The sequence below is a fragment of the Grampus griseus genome (assembly GCF_964374135.1).
Source record: "Grampus griseus genome assembly, chromosome: 2".
NCBI lineage: Eukaryota > Metazoa > Chordata > Mammalia > Artiodactyla > Delphinidae > Grampus > Grampus griseus.
Window position 1 is genome coordinate 120204152 of NC_139018.1, and position 14240 is coordinate 120218391.

The 14240-nt window shown below is 45.4% G+C and overlaps 1 protein-coding gene across 1 annotated transcript in view; it reads left to right on the plus strand.

Annotated features, from left to right (window-relative positions):
- Positions 1-14240, plus strand: part of TBC1D2B (TBC1 domain family member 2B) — a gene marked incomplete at its 5' end in the record, with an annotated part of 87269 nt that overhangs the window by 54653 nt on the left and 18376 nt on the right. Inside the window, 5 exons of the mRNA XM_082648390.1 lie at positions 819-1051; positions 1757-2152; positions 7846-7956; positions 9167-9360; positions 12309-12803. Coding sequence (XP_082504516.1) covers positions 819-1051; positions 1757-2152; positions 7846-7956; positions 9167-9360; positions 12309-12803 — 1429 coding nt within the window. The remainder of the gene's footprint in view (positions 1-818; positions 1052-1756; positions 2153-7845; positions 7957-9166; positions 9361-12308; positions 12804-14240) is intronic.

Consider the following 14240-nt stretch of genomic DNA (forward strand, 5'->3'; position numbering starts at 1 on the left):
ACTGTCCTGACTCCTAACATCATAGATTGGTTTTGCCTGTTTTCTAAAGTTATATAAATGGAATCTATATAGTATGTACTCTCCTCTTTATATTTTTAATATATATTTGAATCCATTTATTCTAAAATTTATTTGGATCCCTCAATATTTTTAAATACTCATTTTTAAGGAAGAGAATAAAATGTGTTTACAATTAAGAAAACATAAACTTGGTGTTTTTTTGGTTTGTTTTTTTAGTAAGGACAGATTAGCTAAAAATAAGCAGCTGGGGATCCCTAGTGTATCTCTTAAGGCCTGCCCTCTAACTTTGTAGATGCAGGCCCTGTCCTTACTAAGGTGCCCGGCGGAAGGGACACCTTGTGTTCAGGTTGCTATAGGAACTTGGAGCAACCATGTTCTTCCCTGGTCTGTGTCTCTGTTTTCTTTGGTCCTCAAAGTAACTGAAATAAGAAAATAGTGATATGAACACATGGCTTAGAACTGATCTTTTGGAAAATAAACTTAACATTACAAAAGAATCTTGAGAGAGCTTAGTACAGTTTTGTCATAAATTCCTCATTAGTACTAATGTATAGTCTGACTTTTTTTCATCTGTCTTAATGCAAAAATTGAGCAAATAGAGAAAGTTTTCTTTAAAAGTGATCACATGAAAGATCGTCTTTGATTTTCAGCTTGGTTATTGTCAAGAATGAGGTAGGAGCAGAGAGTGACGCACGCAGAACTCCTTAGAGGACGATGGATGGAATGTTAATGTATTTTACTGGAATTTCCGAAAGGAAAATTTGACCTGAACTTAAACAAGTTTTGTTTCTATGTAGGAGTAACTGGCTCAGGATTTCCCTTTGATTTTGGACGTATTCCCTACAAAGGAAAACGCCCTTTGAAAGACATGATTGGATCGTATAAAAATCGCCACAGTAGTGGGGACCCTTCAGCCGAGGGGCCGTCGGGCAGTGGTAGCACCAGCAAGTTGGCCTCCGAGATGCAGCTGCAGGTCCAGAACCAGCAGGAAGAGCTGGAAAGGTTAAGGAAAGACTTATCCAGTCAGAAGGTAATTCTTCTTCCTCACATTTCTATCTCATCTCACATCAGCAGGCCAGGGACCAGAGGAGCAAAACCCGGCTTTCACGTTTCTCTGACTCCATTATTTCCCAGACGGTGCTTTTCCCCTAAGAGTTGTATGTTGCCACGGCCACTGACCTAGGCACTGCTGTTCTGCTTGGTCATTTTTTCATAGACATTTGAAGTTCCGACGAGAGTGAAGACCCCTCAGAGTGGGTCGGGGAGGGTGTTGTTTGCACCTTGCCCACGCCTGCCCTGACGTCAAATCTCTCTGAGCATAGCTTCAGCCCAAGGCCCATGAACAGTTGTTAAATGAGTTTCCACATCCTGTTAAAACAGCAGCTTCCTTTTGAGCTGATCACACCTAATTATACTTAATTCCTCAGCAGGTCAGTGAATTTAGACCTCAGATTTTTTAATACGGATGAACGTTTACTGGGAGCCATTGCTAATTGCAGTCTGCCTGTCCACTATTTCCTGTTTCCTATTATTGTTCTCTACAGACAGCCTTTATGGAATAAATATTTTTCCTTCTCTATTTTTGAGATCCTTCGAGAGGAAGTTGGTTATTAAAATATTTCCAGTAAAGTTTCTGCATTTGCTCAAATACCAATGGTTGCTCCATGCAGAGTTGCCATGATTTCTGCTTTTTCTCCCGCCCCTGCTCCCCACTCCATCCTCCCCTGGCTCCCAGGAGCTCGTGCGGCTCCTGCAGCAGACGGTGCGGTCCTCCCAGTACGACAAGTACTTCACGAGCAGCCGCCTCTGTGAGGGGGTCCCGCAGGACACGCTGGGGCTTCTGCACCAGAAGGACGACCAGATTCTGGGCCTCACTAGCCAGCTGGAGAGGTTCAACCAGGAGAAAGAGAGTCTTCAGCAGGAAGTGAGGACGCTGAAGAACAAGGTGGGCGAGCTCAGTGAGCAGCTGGGGATGCTGATGGAGACCATCCAGGCCAAGGACGAGGTCATCATGAAGCTCTCCCGGCAGCTCAGCGAGTGCGAGGGCAGCGCATCCTCTCCCACCTCCATGCCCAGCTCTCCTGTGGCCCTCCCCACAGCCAGGGACCAGCTGGAACTGGACCGACTGAAAGTAAGAGCAGGGCGTGGGCCCCTGTTATTGGGACAAGAAATCCAAAACCCACTAACAGCCTGTCTGTTGATGTCACTCTAGAGCTGCTAGCCTCAGTGAGCTAATTTGGCATGACAGCAGAGCAGCTGTGCCTTTTTTTAAAAAAACAAGTGTCACAGGACTTCCAGTCAGATAATTACTAGGTTTCTAAGAAGCTTCCTTGGAAAATGAAAGTCTCAGCCCGTCAGTGTCGCCATAGCTCAGAACAGTTTCAGATCTTTCCCCTCCCTTGCTTTCAGGCAGCTGAAACTTCTCTTTCTGTTTATACACCCTTAGAACTTCATTATTCCACGTAACCTACAGAGGCTGTTTCTTGCCCCCTCTGTGTGTGGATGCACACACCATTATTTGCATAGCCCGCCTCAGGACATAATGGAGGCCAGGTGAGGGAACACTGTTCCCAACAGCTAGTGTGGGGTCAGGTGGGAAAGCAGACCCTGGCTCCCAAGCACGCCGGGGAAGAGGGCCTGCCCAGAGTCAGTGCCCCCCATGCCTAAGGCAGGAGGGTCCTGACACTCAGAAGGGAGGGCAGAGCTCTCTTCCCAGTGTCCCAGTGGCCCTGGGGATGGGAGGCTGGTTCCTAAAGGGAGGTGACTGTCCCCATCATACCTGGGGTGGTGGCCAGCTGATGAGGTAGGAAGAGCGTTACTGGGGGCATGGGCAGTCTGACTCTGTGCCCGCAGAGAAGTGTGCTGGTCCCGAGGAGGGGAGAGCTGAATGGCCTTGGGCCACTGTCAGTCAGGCCACAGCGAGGGTCCCAAAAGTTTTGCTGCCACCAGTTCTCAATTTGGAGAAGTTTCAGGTGGAGAAGTGTCTCCTAGGACATGAGGCATTGGGTGTAGCCCAGACCCCAGCTGACCCCACATAGTTCTGCAGCTATCGGTCCCACCTGGCCACAAAGTCTTCCTCACCTGGCTACCCACTTTTTGCAAATAATGTGGCACCGAGGATGTTTTGCCCCCCAAATGCAGCTTATCCTTGAAGGGCAAAGGTTTGCCACTTTTGAGGTTGTTACTGAGCCTGCTTCCTGACTAGTAGTACCTGTCACGCAGTGTCAGTAGATTGCATGCCTGATGGACATGCCTGAGCCTTAAAGGTAATTCCAAAATGGAAATTAAAACACTGGAATAATGGCAGCTTTGTCGGAATATGTATGTGGTCTCCCATGGTGACAACTTCTCAGTGACAGCACCCAGTAGATACATGAGGCCAGAAGGATTTATTGGTGAGAAGGACCAAAAGGGCAAAAACACCACCAAAACCCTCAATCTCGTTACTTTATAATTATATCTGCTACAAAAATAGCCGTGTTTAAAAAAAAAAGGTCCTGGTTAGTGTTGCCTGTAAAAGTTGGTTTTGTTTATATATGCATCCTAGAGTGTACTGACCCTAAGTATACATCCCATCAGTGATACACGTTTTAAGACCACTTATTTAAGGTCAACTGAATTTTATATTTTGCGAGCACGTCTGTCTTTATAGTGTTTGGAGAATGACACCAGGGCGTTCGGTTTCCAGGTCCCAGTGCTCGGCAGTGGGGGACGCGTGGGGAGCATGTTTTCCCGGGGAGCCGAGCCAGGGTGTGGAGGGGAGTGTGTGGCTCTGTTGTTGTGGCTCCACACAGCTCCTTTTGGAGACGACTGATGGAGCTGATCACAACTAGACTTCTCGACCTTTTCTTTTTGCGGGGTAGCGGGTGACATTTTTTTTTTTCTCCAACATTTCTCAGCTTAATTTATAAAGTCTGTGGCTCCAGAATTCCACAAGAGTGAGGTTAAGTGGTGGCATAGCTTATGGAGAGGCAGAAAGGTTGTCAGGGGACTTCCCTGTGACCTGTTCCTCTGAGTGAGTCCTGCCCGGCTTGGTGACCTCATGTTTATGACATTGCTCTGCCTGGGCCGGATATTGCCAGGGCATCCCCTGTGCCATGCAGGAGACAGTCACATTCGTGCCTCCTCTGCGGTGGCACTGAGAGAATTGGAGTGAAGAATCTCATTGTCCTTCACTTTTAGATACCGCATGGTTTCTATATTGATTTCTTCGTTTGACCCCAAATTTAAAATGTCTAGGTGGGGAAAAAAAAATTGTGTGTGTGTTTTGGTGGGGGGAAGGTATCTTTTTTGTTGTTGTTACTGTTACTATTCAGTGTCTTGCTTTATAGTCAGTGTATGTGCCTGTAAAGATTTCTGCTTTTTAGAAACATTTCTGTTTTGGTCTCATATGTGGTCACTTTCTGTTCCTGTAGTATTTTGAGGCAGGAGCACGTATTGGTCTTAGGATTTTACCACCCTAGTGATTTAAATATTTTCCCCACACTTCCTTCCAGGCCTTTTCCATGTTTACATAATTCTTCCATTTCCTGGAGTAGGTAGACTTTTGTTTCATTCAGCCTTAGAACCCAGGTACTTTCTGTATTGCTGTCGTTAATGATTCCAGATTGTCCATCTTTTGACTCTGTCATCATTTACTTAATCAGCCTCTGTCTTCTTTCCTGTGATTTGTTATTTCATGAATATCTTCATGCGTGCAGCTTTTCCTTCTTGGGATTCTTTCATTCATTCATTCATTCAGCCATGTGCTGGGCTTTGTACTCCACACAAAGTATACAGTCTCTGTCCTCCTGGAGCTCAGAGTTTAGTTTATAAAGCACAAAAACAAAAAAGCAGAATCACAACTGTAACAAACATCAATGAGGAAGGGGATGTGTCCCAGTATGGGGTGGCGGTTTAGACTGAGCATGGACTCTGGAGTCAGACCTGGCTGGGTTCAAACCCAGCTTTGCCACTCATGACCTCTGACCTTGGGCAGGCTGGTTCACCTCTCTGCCTCAGTGTTCATCTGTGAAATGGCGCTTACCTTATAGGGTCTTGTAAGGGTTAAAAGAGGTATTCCATGTAAAGTCCTCACAGGGCACCCGGCACCTCATAGAGTCTTAACTTGCTGTGATCATCATTCTAGAGAAAGAATCCTTTTTTTTTTTAATTTTTGAATTTTATTATATTTATTTTTTTATACAGCAGGTTCTTATTAGTCATCTGTTTTATACACATCAGTGTATACATGTCAGTCCCAATCACCCAGTTCATCACAACCCCCCCCCAACTGCTTTCCCCCCTTGGTGTCCATACGTTTGTTTTCTACATTTGTGTCTCCACTTCTGCCCTGCAAACTGGTTCATCTGTACCATTTTTCTAGGTTCCACATACATGCGTTAATATACGATATTTGTTTTTCTCTTTCTGACTTACTTCACTCTGTATGACAGTCTCTAGATCCATCCACGTCTCAACAAATGACTCAATTTCGTTCCTTTTTATGGCTGAGTAATATTCCATAGTATAAATATGTGCCAACTTCTTTATCCATTTGTCTGTCGATGGGCATTTAGGCTGCTTCCATAACCTGGCTATTGTAAATAGTGCTGCAATGAACATTGGGGTGCACGTGTCTTTCTCAGAGTATATGCCCAGTCGTGGGATTGCTGGGTCATACGGTAATTCTATTTTTAGTTTTTTAAGGAACCTCCATACTGTTCTCCATAGTGGCTGTATCAATTTACATTCCCACCAACAGTGCAAGAGGGTTCCCTTTTTAGAGAAAGAATCCTTGAGATACATTATCAGGACTTCCTTAGACTGTAATGCAAAGTTTGACTCAAAGACACGGAGGGCACACTGTGGTGTCCTGCTCCCTCCACCCACCTTGTGCTGCTCAGTCTCTGGCCGTCACGGCCCAGTGTATTCTTTTGTTGCCCTCTAGCTCACCTTCCTTCAATCAGCCTGCCTTTTAGTAACATGTTTGTTCATTGTTTCCAAATATGAGAGCTTCAAGACGCCAGGAGAAAGGAGAACATCATGATTCTGATCAGAAAAGGAAGTCTGTGGACCTCCTTTGGGGTTTGACAGCGCCCGTCTTCCATGCTTGTCATGACGTGCGGTCTTGCTGAGACTGAGAAGGTGTGATGTGTATCAGAGCTCAGGTGGGCATCAGGGGCCAAGCACCTGGGCCAAGAGCGCAGCAGACCTGGCTCCCAGCCCGACACTTAGTAGTTGTGCAGCCTCCCTGTGGCTCAGCTCTTCACCTAGGAGGTGGAGATGATGAGACTGGCTGCTGAAGAGTTGTGAGGTTTAAATGGGATCGAGGACCACAGGGCACCTGTAACCCGCAGCAAGTGCTCCTTAGGTGTCAGCGATTAAAGGGACTGTTGGAACATTTTCAGTTCTTCTGTATTTTCAGGGGAGATTGTGTACCGCCATGGTGGCTTCTAGTTTGGAGATTGGGGCATGTCTCTGGACACATCTCTGGGGAGGGGCCATGGTCTCTGTCCTGGGACAGCACAGGTGTCAGTGCCTTTCTTGACCACCCCTGGCCTTCTCTTGGAGCTGTTGTGAACAGTTTCTCCTGTGATTGAGGGATCAGAAATTCCTTGAAAACTTCAAACAGAGTAGGGGAAGAAGACATTGGTAAAAGACTGCATTTGGTAGGGAGCATTTAGAAATCACTGCCCCAGTTGTCTCAAAGGTTCCCTTTCGCTTGCCTTGCTCAGAGTGTCAAGGGCTGAAGGTCACGTGTGGCACCCGCTTCTGCCAGGGCTGAACTTTTAGTTGGACTTGGCAGAACGTGTCACCAGCTTGTGATGTTCTCTTAAAAACGGAAAGTAAATGTGGCAAAAGTTAACAATTGGCAAATTTAGGTGAAGGGTATATTGTGTTTATTGTACTTTTCTTTAACGTTTTCATAAGTTCGAAATTTTTTAATGTAAAAAAGTTGAGGAACATGTTCTCTTAGGTGCCTTGTACATTGTAGGTGATAGGTATTCATTATTAAGTGTAATTCTTTAGGTAAGGGTATTGTGTATGTGTGTAGCCTCTTCCACATAAACTGGATAAGTAAAAATGAGAATCTACAGAAAATTTGTTCAGTTTCTCTAGTTAAAAAACAAAATGAATGTAAGGCATTACCTTTTGTACCCAATGAATGTGGGTAGATAAAATATTTGCATAGATTTAGGACATAAGTCCTACTTACTTTTCCTAAGGACAGGTGAGAAAAATCTCCACCATTAAATAAATTTATTTCCCCATCTCCTTCATTACAGCAGTAGTCCCTGCCTACCTTCTACTGCCAAGGGTAGCCGCAAAGTTTAATCAGAAAGTGTCTAGGAATCAGCTTTCATTTCCTTAGAACTTGTTCTAACTTAGCAGGGCTATTCGATTGGTGAGGCAGCAAAATATTACTTATATTGAACAGGGGTCCCAAACCCCTGGGCCACGGACTGGTATCGGTCCATGGCCTGTTGGGAACCAGGCCGCACAGCAGGAGGTGAGCAGTGGGCGAGCGAGCGAAGCTTCATCTGTATTTATAGCTGTTCCCCATCGCTCGCATTACCGCCTGAGCTGCACCTCCTGTCAGCGTTATGGTGAGTTGTGTAATTATTTCATTATATATTGCAATGTAATAATAATAGAAATAAAGTACACAATAAATGAAAAGCGCTTGAATTGTCCCAAAGCCATCCCCCCACCCCCCGGTCTGTGGAAAAATTGTCCTCCAGGAAACTGGTCCCTGGTGCCAAAAAGGTTGGGGACCGCTGATATAGAATAATTAATCAACATTCAACCAATGTGAATTGATGGACCTTTTTTTTGCAACAGGATAATCTACAGGGGTATAAAACGCAAAATAAATTTCTGAATAAGGAAATCTTGGAACTCTCAGCTCTACGGAGAAATGCAGAAAGAAGAGAGAGGGATCTGATGGCAAAGGTGGGTCAGGACGGTTATATTCTATTATCTGGTGGGAGGTATGATTCAGAAACCATTTAAAAATGGACACGCTTTAAAATCAGTTCAACCCCCATGCTTGGAGGGTGTGGTTATTGATACCAGATTATATTTAAAGTATATAAAGTGCGTAGCACTGTGTTTAGTTTCACTTCGTGATGAAGACGAATAGAAATGTCCTGAGAGGTGGCTTTTATTCACACATATAATGAAGTTTACAGAAAAAAAATTAAATACAATTCTAAGGTTATTTGGATCTTGATTTATGCTACTGAGTTGTGTGACTCAGTTTCTTATCTATAAATGGGGATGGTGAGGGTGATGCCCCCTCTGTGAACCTGATAGGGTTGTTTTGAGAGTTCGATGTGACTGTGGCGGGAAAGGGCTTTGCAGGGTGTAGAGACATCACAGACTTCCCAGTTACGATCAAATGAAGCTCAGCGACACTGTGTCAGCAGCTGTTGTATGCCTCATATACCTTTTGAACAGTCCTCAGGACATCTTCCCAAACCTTGTTCCTGCATGTTTCCCAGGCGTGTATTGATTTGTCTGGTAAGGTAGCAGATGAGAGCTAGTTCTGGGTCACAGCGTCCTAGGAAAGTATTGATGTTGCATGGGATGGCTGCTTGGGGCTCGTGTCCAAGTGGCACTCAGCTTGACCTCAGTAATGGGTGGCCTGGTTTCTGCTGCTCACCTCAACCCTGTCCAGAACTGATATGTGTGTTGACGTGCAGAGGCCTTATTACCAGTACTTCTGTGTCATACCCCCTAGAAGGAAGACGGGGCCCATGTGGGCCATTTAAATAAGACAGGTGGCCTGTGGCATAAATTCATCTCTTGTCTTTTTTTTTTTTTTTTGCGGTACACGGGCCTCTCACTGTTGTGGCCTCTCCCGTTGCGGAGCACAGGCTCCGGACGCACAGGCTCAGCGGCCATGGCTCACGGGCGCAGCCACTCGGCGGCATGTGGGATCTTCCCGGACCGGGGCACGAACCCGTGTCCCCTGCATCGGCAGGCAGACTCTCAACCACTGCGCCACCAGGGAAGCCCCATCTCTTGTCTTTGATACAGTCTCTCTCTGGCTCACTTGCCAGTGGTTCTTGGCTTGTCATTCTTTGATTGCTTGAGGTACTTAAGGATTGCTCTTCCTGTGTCTCTGTCTGATTGGAGGTAACTACCACATTCTCTGTAGTATTCTAGCCTGGAAGCCAAGCTCTGCCAGATAGAAAGCAAATACTTGATACTGCTCCAAGAAATGAAGACACCAGTTTGCTCAGAAGAACAGGGGCCTTCTCGGGATGTCATAGCCCAGCTGCTGGAGGATGCTCTGCAGGTTGAGAGCCCGGAGCATCCGGAGCAAGCATTCGTTAAACCTCATCTCGTCAGGTAAAGGTGCTAGCGACTGTTGGGGATAGTGGGACCCATTTCTCAGGCCCCTCTTTCAACAGCAGTAGCCATTCATTGAGAACTTTACACAATTCTCCGTGTCTGGTTTGATGCTCATGACAAGGACCGTCCAGTCATTAGAACAGATAATGTCATCAGTCTTGCTGTAATAATCAAGTAACAGAGCTGGGGTTCAGCCTAAGTTTTCATTCCAAGACCTTTCTGCCATGTACCATGCCAACATGGGTGGTAGCCAGTCCTGCTGCAAGAGGAGCCCGTCTTCCTAGGAGTAGAACCCTCTCCAGAGACATGGCTGCACCCATGGGTAGTTTGAAAGCCAAGGGGGACCCTAAGTGGAAAATTGGGTCTTCTCTGTAAGGGAAGGACACTTGGGTAACCTGATTCAGTGGTTCAGAACTCATTGAGGGTCTGATACAAGCTGTTGACACCCTTGGCCCCAAAATGCAGTTGGACACACACACAGTATTGCATATACTTTTCAGAAAATCGTGGAGTGTGGAAGCGCGTGATGGATCTTGGATTAAGAACCTTCATATCCTAGTTTCTTAAAACTGAGATTCATGAAATACTGGCTCAAGGAGAAATCTGCAAATCCACTCAGTCCAGTCTCCTCCTGTCTCCGCCCCCTTGCCCCTCTGGCAGCCCTGTGCCTAGGCCCTGCTCGCTGCTGTGGCTCAGCTTCTCCAGCCCCACCCCTGCCCCAGGGGAAGCCTGGCTTCAGCTTGACCCACTCTTTCCCTTCTCTGCGCTTACAGCACTGGCCTGCCTTGTCCATGTTACTCAGTCGACAGGTAAAACTATGCTGTCAGATTGCAACCAACGCCATTGTTACAAAACTCTTACGGAGGCCTGTGTGCCGGGAGCCGTGCCAAGGGCCTTATGTGCAGGCTTGTATTTAACGCAGCTCAGCCAGGCAGATGTTTTTATCCTTGCTCAGAAAATGCTGAAGCTGAGGTTAGGGAGGTGATGTAACTTGCCCAGGTCACACAGATGGTGAGTGGCAAGGACGTGGCCCCAGACTGGGCAGCCCCATTCCCAGGCCAGGAGCGCTGTCTCCATGCTGTGCGCTTGTGCTGTGTCCGCAGTGGCGGGGGACTCCCGTGAGGGCGGCCTAGCAGTCTGTCCTGAGGGCACCACGTCTTCTTCCTGCTTGTGTTTTAGGCTCTTACTATTCACGTTGTATCTTTTCAAACTTCGTGTGTGACTAGAACAATAGCTGTGTATATTGATTTACTTTGAACTTTTCATTATGGAAAATTTCAAACATACAAAGTAGTAGACGGAATCATATGACAACCCCCATATGCAACCTGTTACCCAATAATTTAGCAATTATTAACATTTTGGTAATCCTGTTTCTTCGTACCATTCCCTTCCAAAGTTTTTTTTTTCCCCCCTGGAATATTTTAAAGCAAGTATCAGACATGTCATTTCAGCTTTAAACACTTCAATATGTACCTCTAATTGAAGACATGTTTTAATATGCTAATCCTACCATATTCATACCTTTTTGCAACTTATTTCTTTCAACATTGTTTTCTGAAATTATACAGGTTGATACGTGTAGCTCCTGAGAATTTTTTTTTACCTGCCTCACAGCTTCACATTTTTATTCCTTCTCTCATGGTGAACACTTAGAATGGTTCCATTTTTCCTTGTTACAAACCGTGGTGCAGTAAGCATCGTGGTACATGTATCCATGTGTCCGTGTGTCTGCGTGAGAGAGTTTCTCCAGGGTGTAGGCTAGAAGTGGAATTCCTGACCTATAGGGAATGCATATCTTCAGCTCTGCTAGATCTGATTTCCGAAGTTCTTGTACAGGTTTACACACTCAGCAGCAGTGTGTGAAAGGCCTTTGTATTGGTTTTCTATGACTGCCATAACAAATTATTGTTTTAAGCCAATAAGTTTGTGATACATATTTATTATGCAACAGTTCTGTCGGTCAAGCAGCCCAGCATGGTTTCGCTGGATGAAAGTCAGGGTATTAGCAGTGCTGCGTTCCTTTCTGGAGGTTCTAGGAGACAGTTTGTGTCCTTTCTTATTCAAGATGTTGGCAGAATACAGTTCCTTCTGGTTGTAGGACTAGGTCTCTGTTTCCTTGCTGCCTGTCAGGTGTGGCCATTCCCAGCTTCTGGAGGCCACCTGCATTCCTTGGCTTGTGGCCGCCTTTTTCCATCTTCAAAGTCAGCAACCGTGGGTCCAGGCCCTCTCCCACTTCACATCCTTCCTGCCTCTTCTTCCTTTGTCGCATCTCTGGTCCACTCTTCTGCCTTCCTCTTCCACTTTAAGGGCTCCTGTGTTTACTGTGGTCCCACCCGGCTAACCCAGGATAATCTCCCCGTCTTAAGTTCTGTAACTGTAATTCCACATGCCGTAACGTGACATATTCACAGGTTCCAGGGACATTTTTGGGGGCCATTATTCTACCTACCACAGCAGAATAATTCTTTTTCTTTTTAAGAATTAAAAAGAATTCTTAATTCTTTGTCATCCCTAATGTCTTACAAATGTTTTCTCCCTTGTCTTTTCACTTTTTAAAACATTTTTCGAGCATAAGTGTTATGGATGTGTATATGTAGGCTATATAAACATACATGCACATGTATATTAATGTAGCCAAATTTATCAGCCTTGTATTGCTTGTATTTTCTTTTGTGCTTTTCACATTTAGCACCTCAGCCATCTAGAATTGATTATTTTCCTGTATAGTATCAAGGAAAGATCTAACGTAATTTTTTCCCATATAGATAGCCAGTTATTCTCACCCTGTTTATTGAGAAGTTTATTATTTCCTGAGTTGAAATGCCTGGTCATATATCAAAATGCCATTTACACATGGGTCGATTTCTAGGTTCTCTTTTCTGTTTCATTGGCCTTTTTGCCACATTGCATCATTTAATTTTTCCTTTTGTTTTTCTCAACAGTGAATATGACATTTATGGGTTTAGGACTGTCCCAGAGGATGACGAGGAAGAGAAGTTGGTTGCCAAAGTCCGAGCATTGGACCTGAAGACTCTCTACCTCACAGAAAACCAGGAGGTTTCCACTGGCGTCAAGTGGGAAAACTATTTTGCGAGCACAGTGAACAGGGAGATGATGTGCTCTCCAGAATTGAAGAACCTGATCCGCGCGGGCATTCCACATGAGCACCGTTCCAAGGTGTGGAAGTGGTGTGTGGACCTCCACACCAGGAAATTCAAGGACAGCATTAAGCCTGGTTACTTCCAGACCTTGCTTCAGAAGGCTCTGGAGAAACAGAACCCCGCCTCCAAGCAGATCGAGCTGGACCTGCTGCGGACTCTGCCCAACAACAAACATTACTCGTGCCCCACCTCGGAAGGCATACAGAAGCTGCGCAACGTCCTGCTCGCCTTCTCCTGGCGGAATCCAGACATTGGCTACTGCCAAGGTCTAAACAGGTGGGTGCCTGGCCCACGAGGTCTCCTCTCTGCTGTTAAGATAACTTGTAGCTCCAGGCGCTGCCTGACAGCCCCCTCCCCTCCTGGTGAGCCAAGAAAAACCAGTCTTTTAAGGGAAATAAATATCAATAGCTGCAGTAAGCTAGTTTTAATTATGCAGTATCCCCAACGCTAGAATAATTGAGAGAAACAGACATGCTTTTGGAAAGTATTGGGTTGGCCAAAAAGTTCGTTCGGGTTTTCTGAATGAACTTTTTGGCCAATCCAATATTGAGAACACCGAAGTCAAACTATTTGGAACAACAAAATGAGAAATCATTTTGATTCCTTGTTGTTCTCATCACACTCAGGTTTTGATCAGAAGTTTGCTATCATTCATTTATAATGCTTGATGTGAAAACAAGGATCTTTGTCAATCAGGATCTTTGTCAATCAGGAGGTTGCCCCAAACAATTTTTCAGCGGGTTAAACCTAGCCCTTGAAGAGCCCAAACTTTTATTTTTTTGGATGAGAGCCTTCTGCAGGTCTGGCATACAGGCAGAGGACACTGAAAAGCCTCTCCCCTTCTCTAAATGAGCCAGGCTCCTCATTCCGAGCTGAGCTGCACCGGGATGAGGCCACGGGAGGTACTGAGGTCTGTTCTCCATGGAGCTGCTCCCCATCACTGGACTTTGAGTGCTTGTGGCTGCTTTTTACCTCCCGTCTGTCTCTTACCTCGCTGGTGCACTTCTGCTGCTGTCATTAGAGTCCTTTTATATTCCTCTGTGTAATCAAAGTAGGTAACCAAGCTTGCTAGAAACATGGAGAAAGAATGAAGAAGCTCCGTGTGCCACCTTTAGCAGTTCTCCTTAAGTCAAGTGCATGCGTTGAGTTTTGAATGCTGAAGTTTATTCTGGCAGCTCATGGGCCTTTTTAATCCTCATCTGTGCTGGATACTGACCTCCAGATAAGGGCTATCTATTTGCATCTGAAATGAGAGTATTGCAGGAAGAAAAGCTTTTAAACTGGAATGTTAGTTGGTTAAGACCTGAAACCAATGGTTTCCAGGAAGTCATGGACAGGGTGCCCTCTCTGGGCCCTGAAAGTAAAAGGGACTGTGGCTGCTCCTCGATGGTCCCCATTTAAAAAAAAAAAAAGCCTGTAAATAAGTTATGGCCTAACAAAGCAGCCTTGTTTTGCTTAAATGCACAGTTCACGTTGTATACTCAGTCTAAAAATTCCTGGAAGCTAAAAACCTCCGAAACTTAAGGGATCTTGGCGAGGACTCGAGCATGCCTGTTAGGGGTGCAGTAGCACCCCATTTATCTGACATTGTCATGGAATCAGCTGTTCCACACATAAGGAGACTTTCCAGAAAATTAAATCTTTCTCCGTACCATCGCCATTAGGACCTCTAAATTTTAACCGTTTTACTGGACTTTTTTTCTCCACATTATT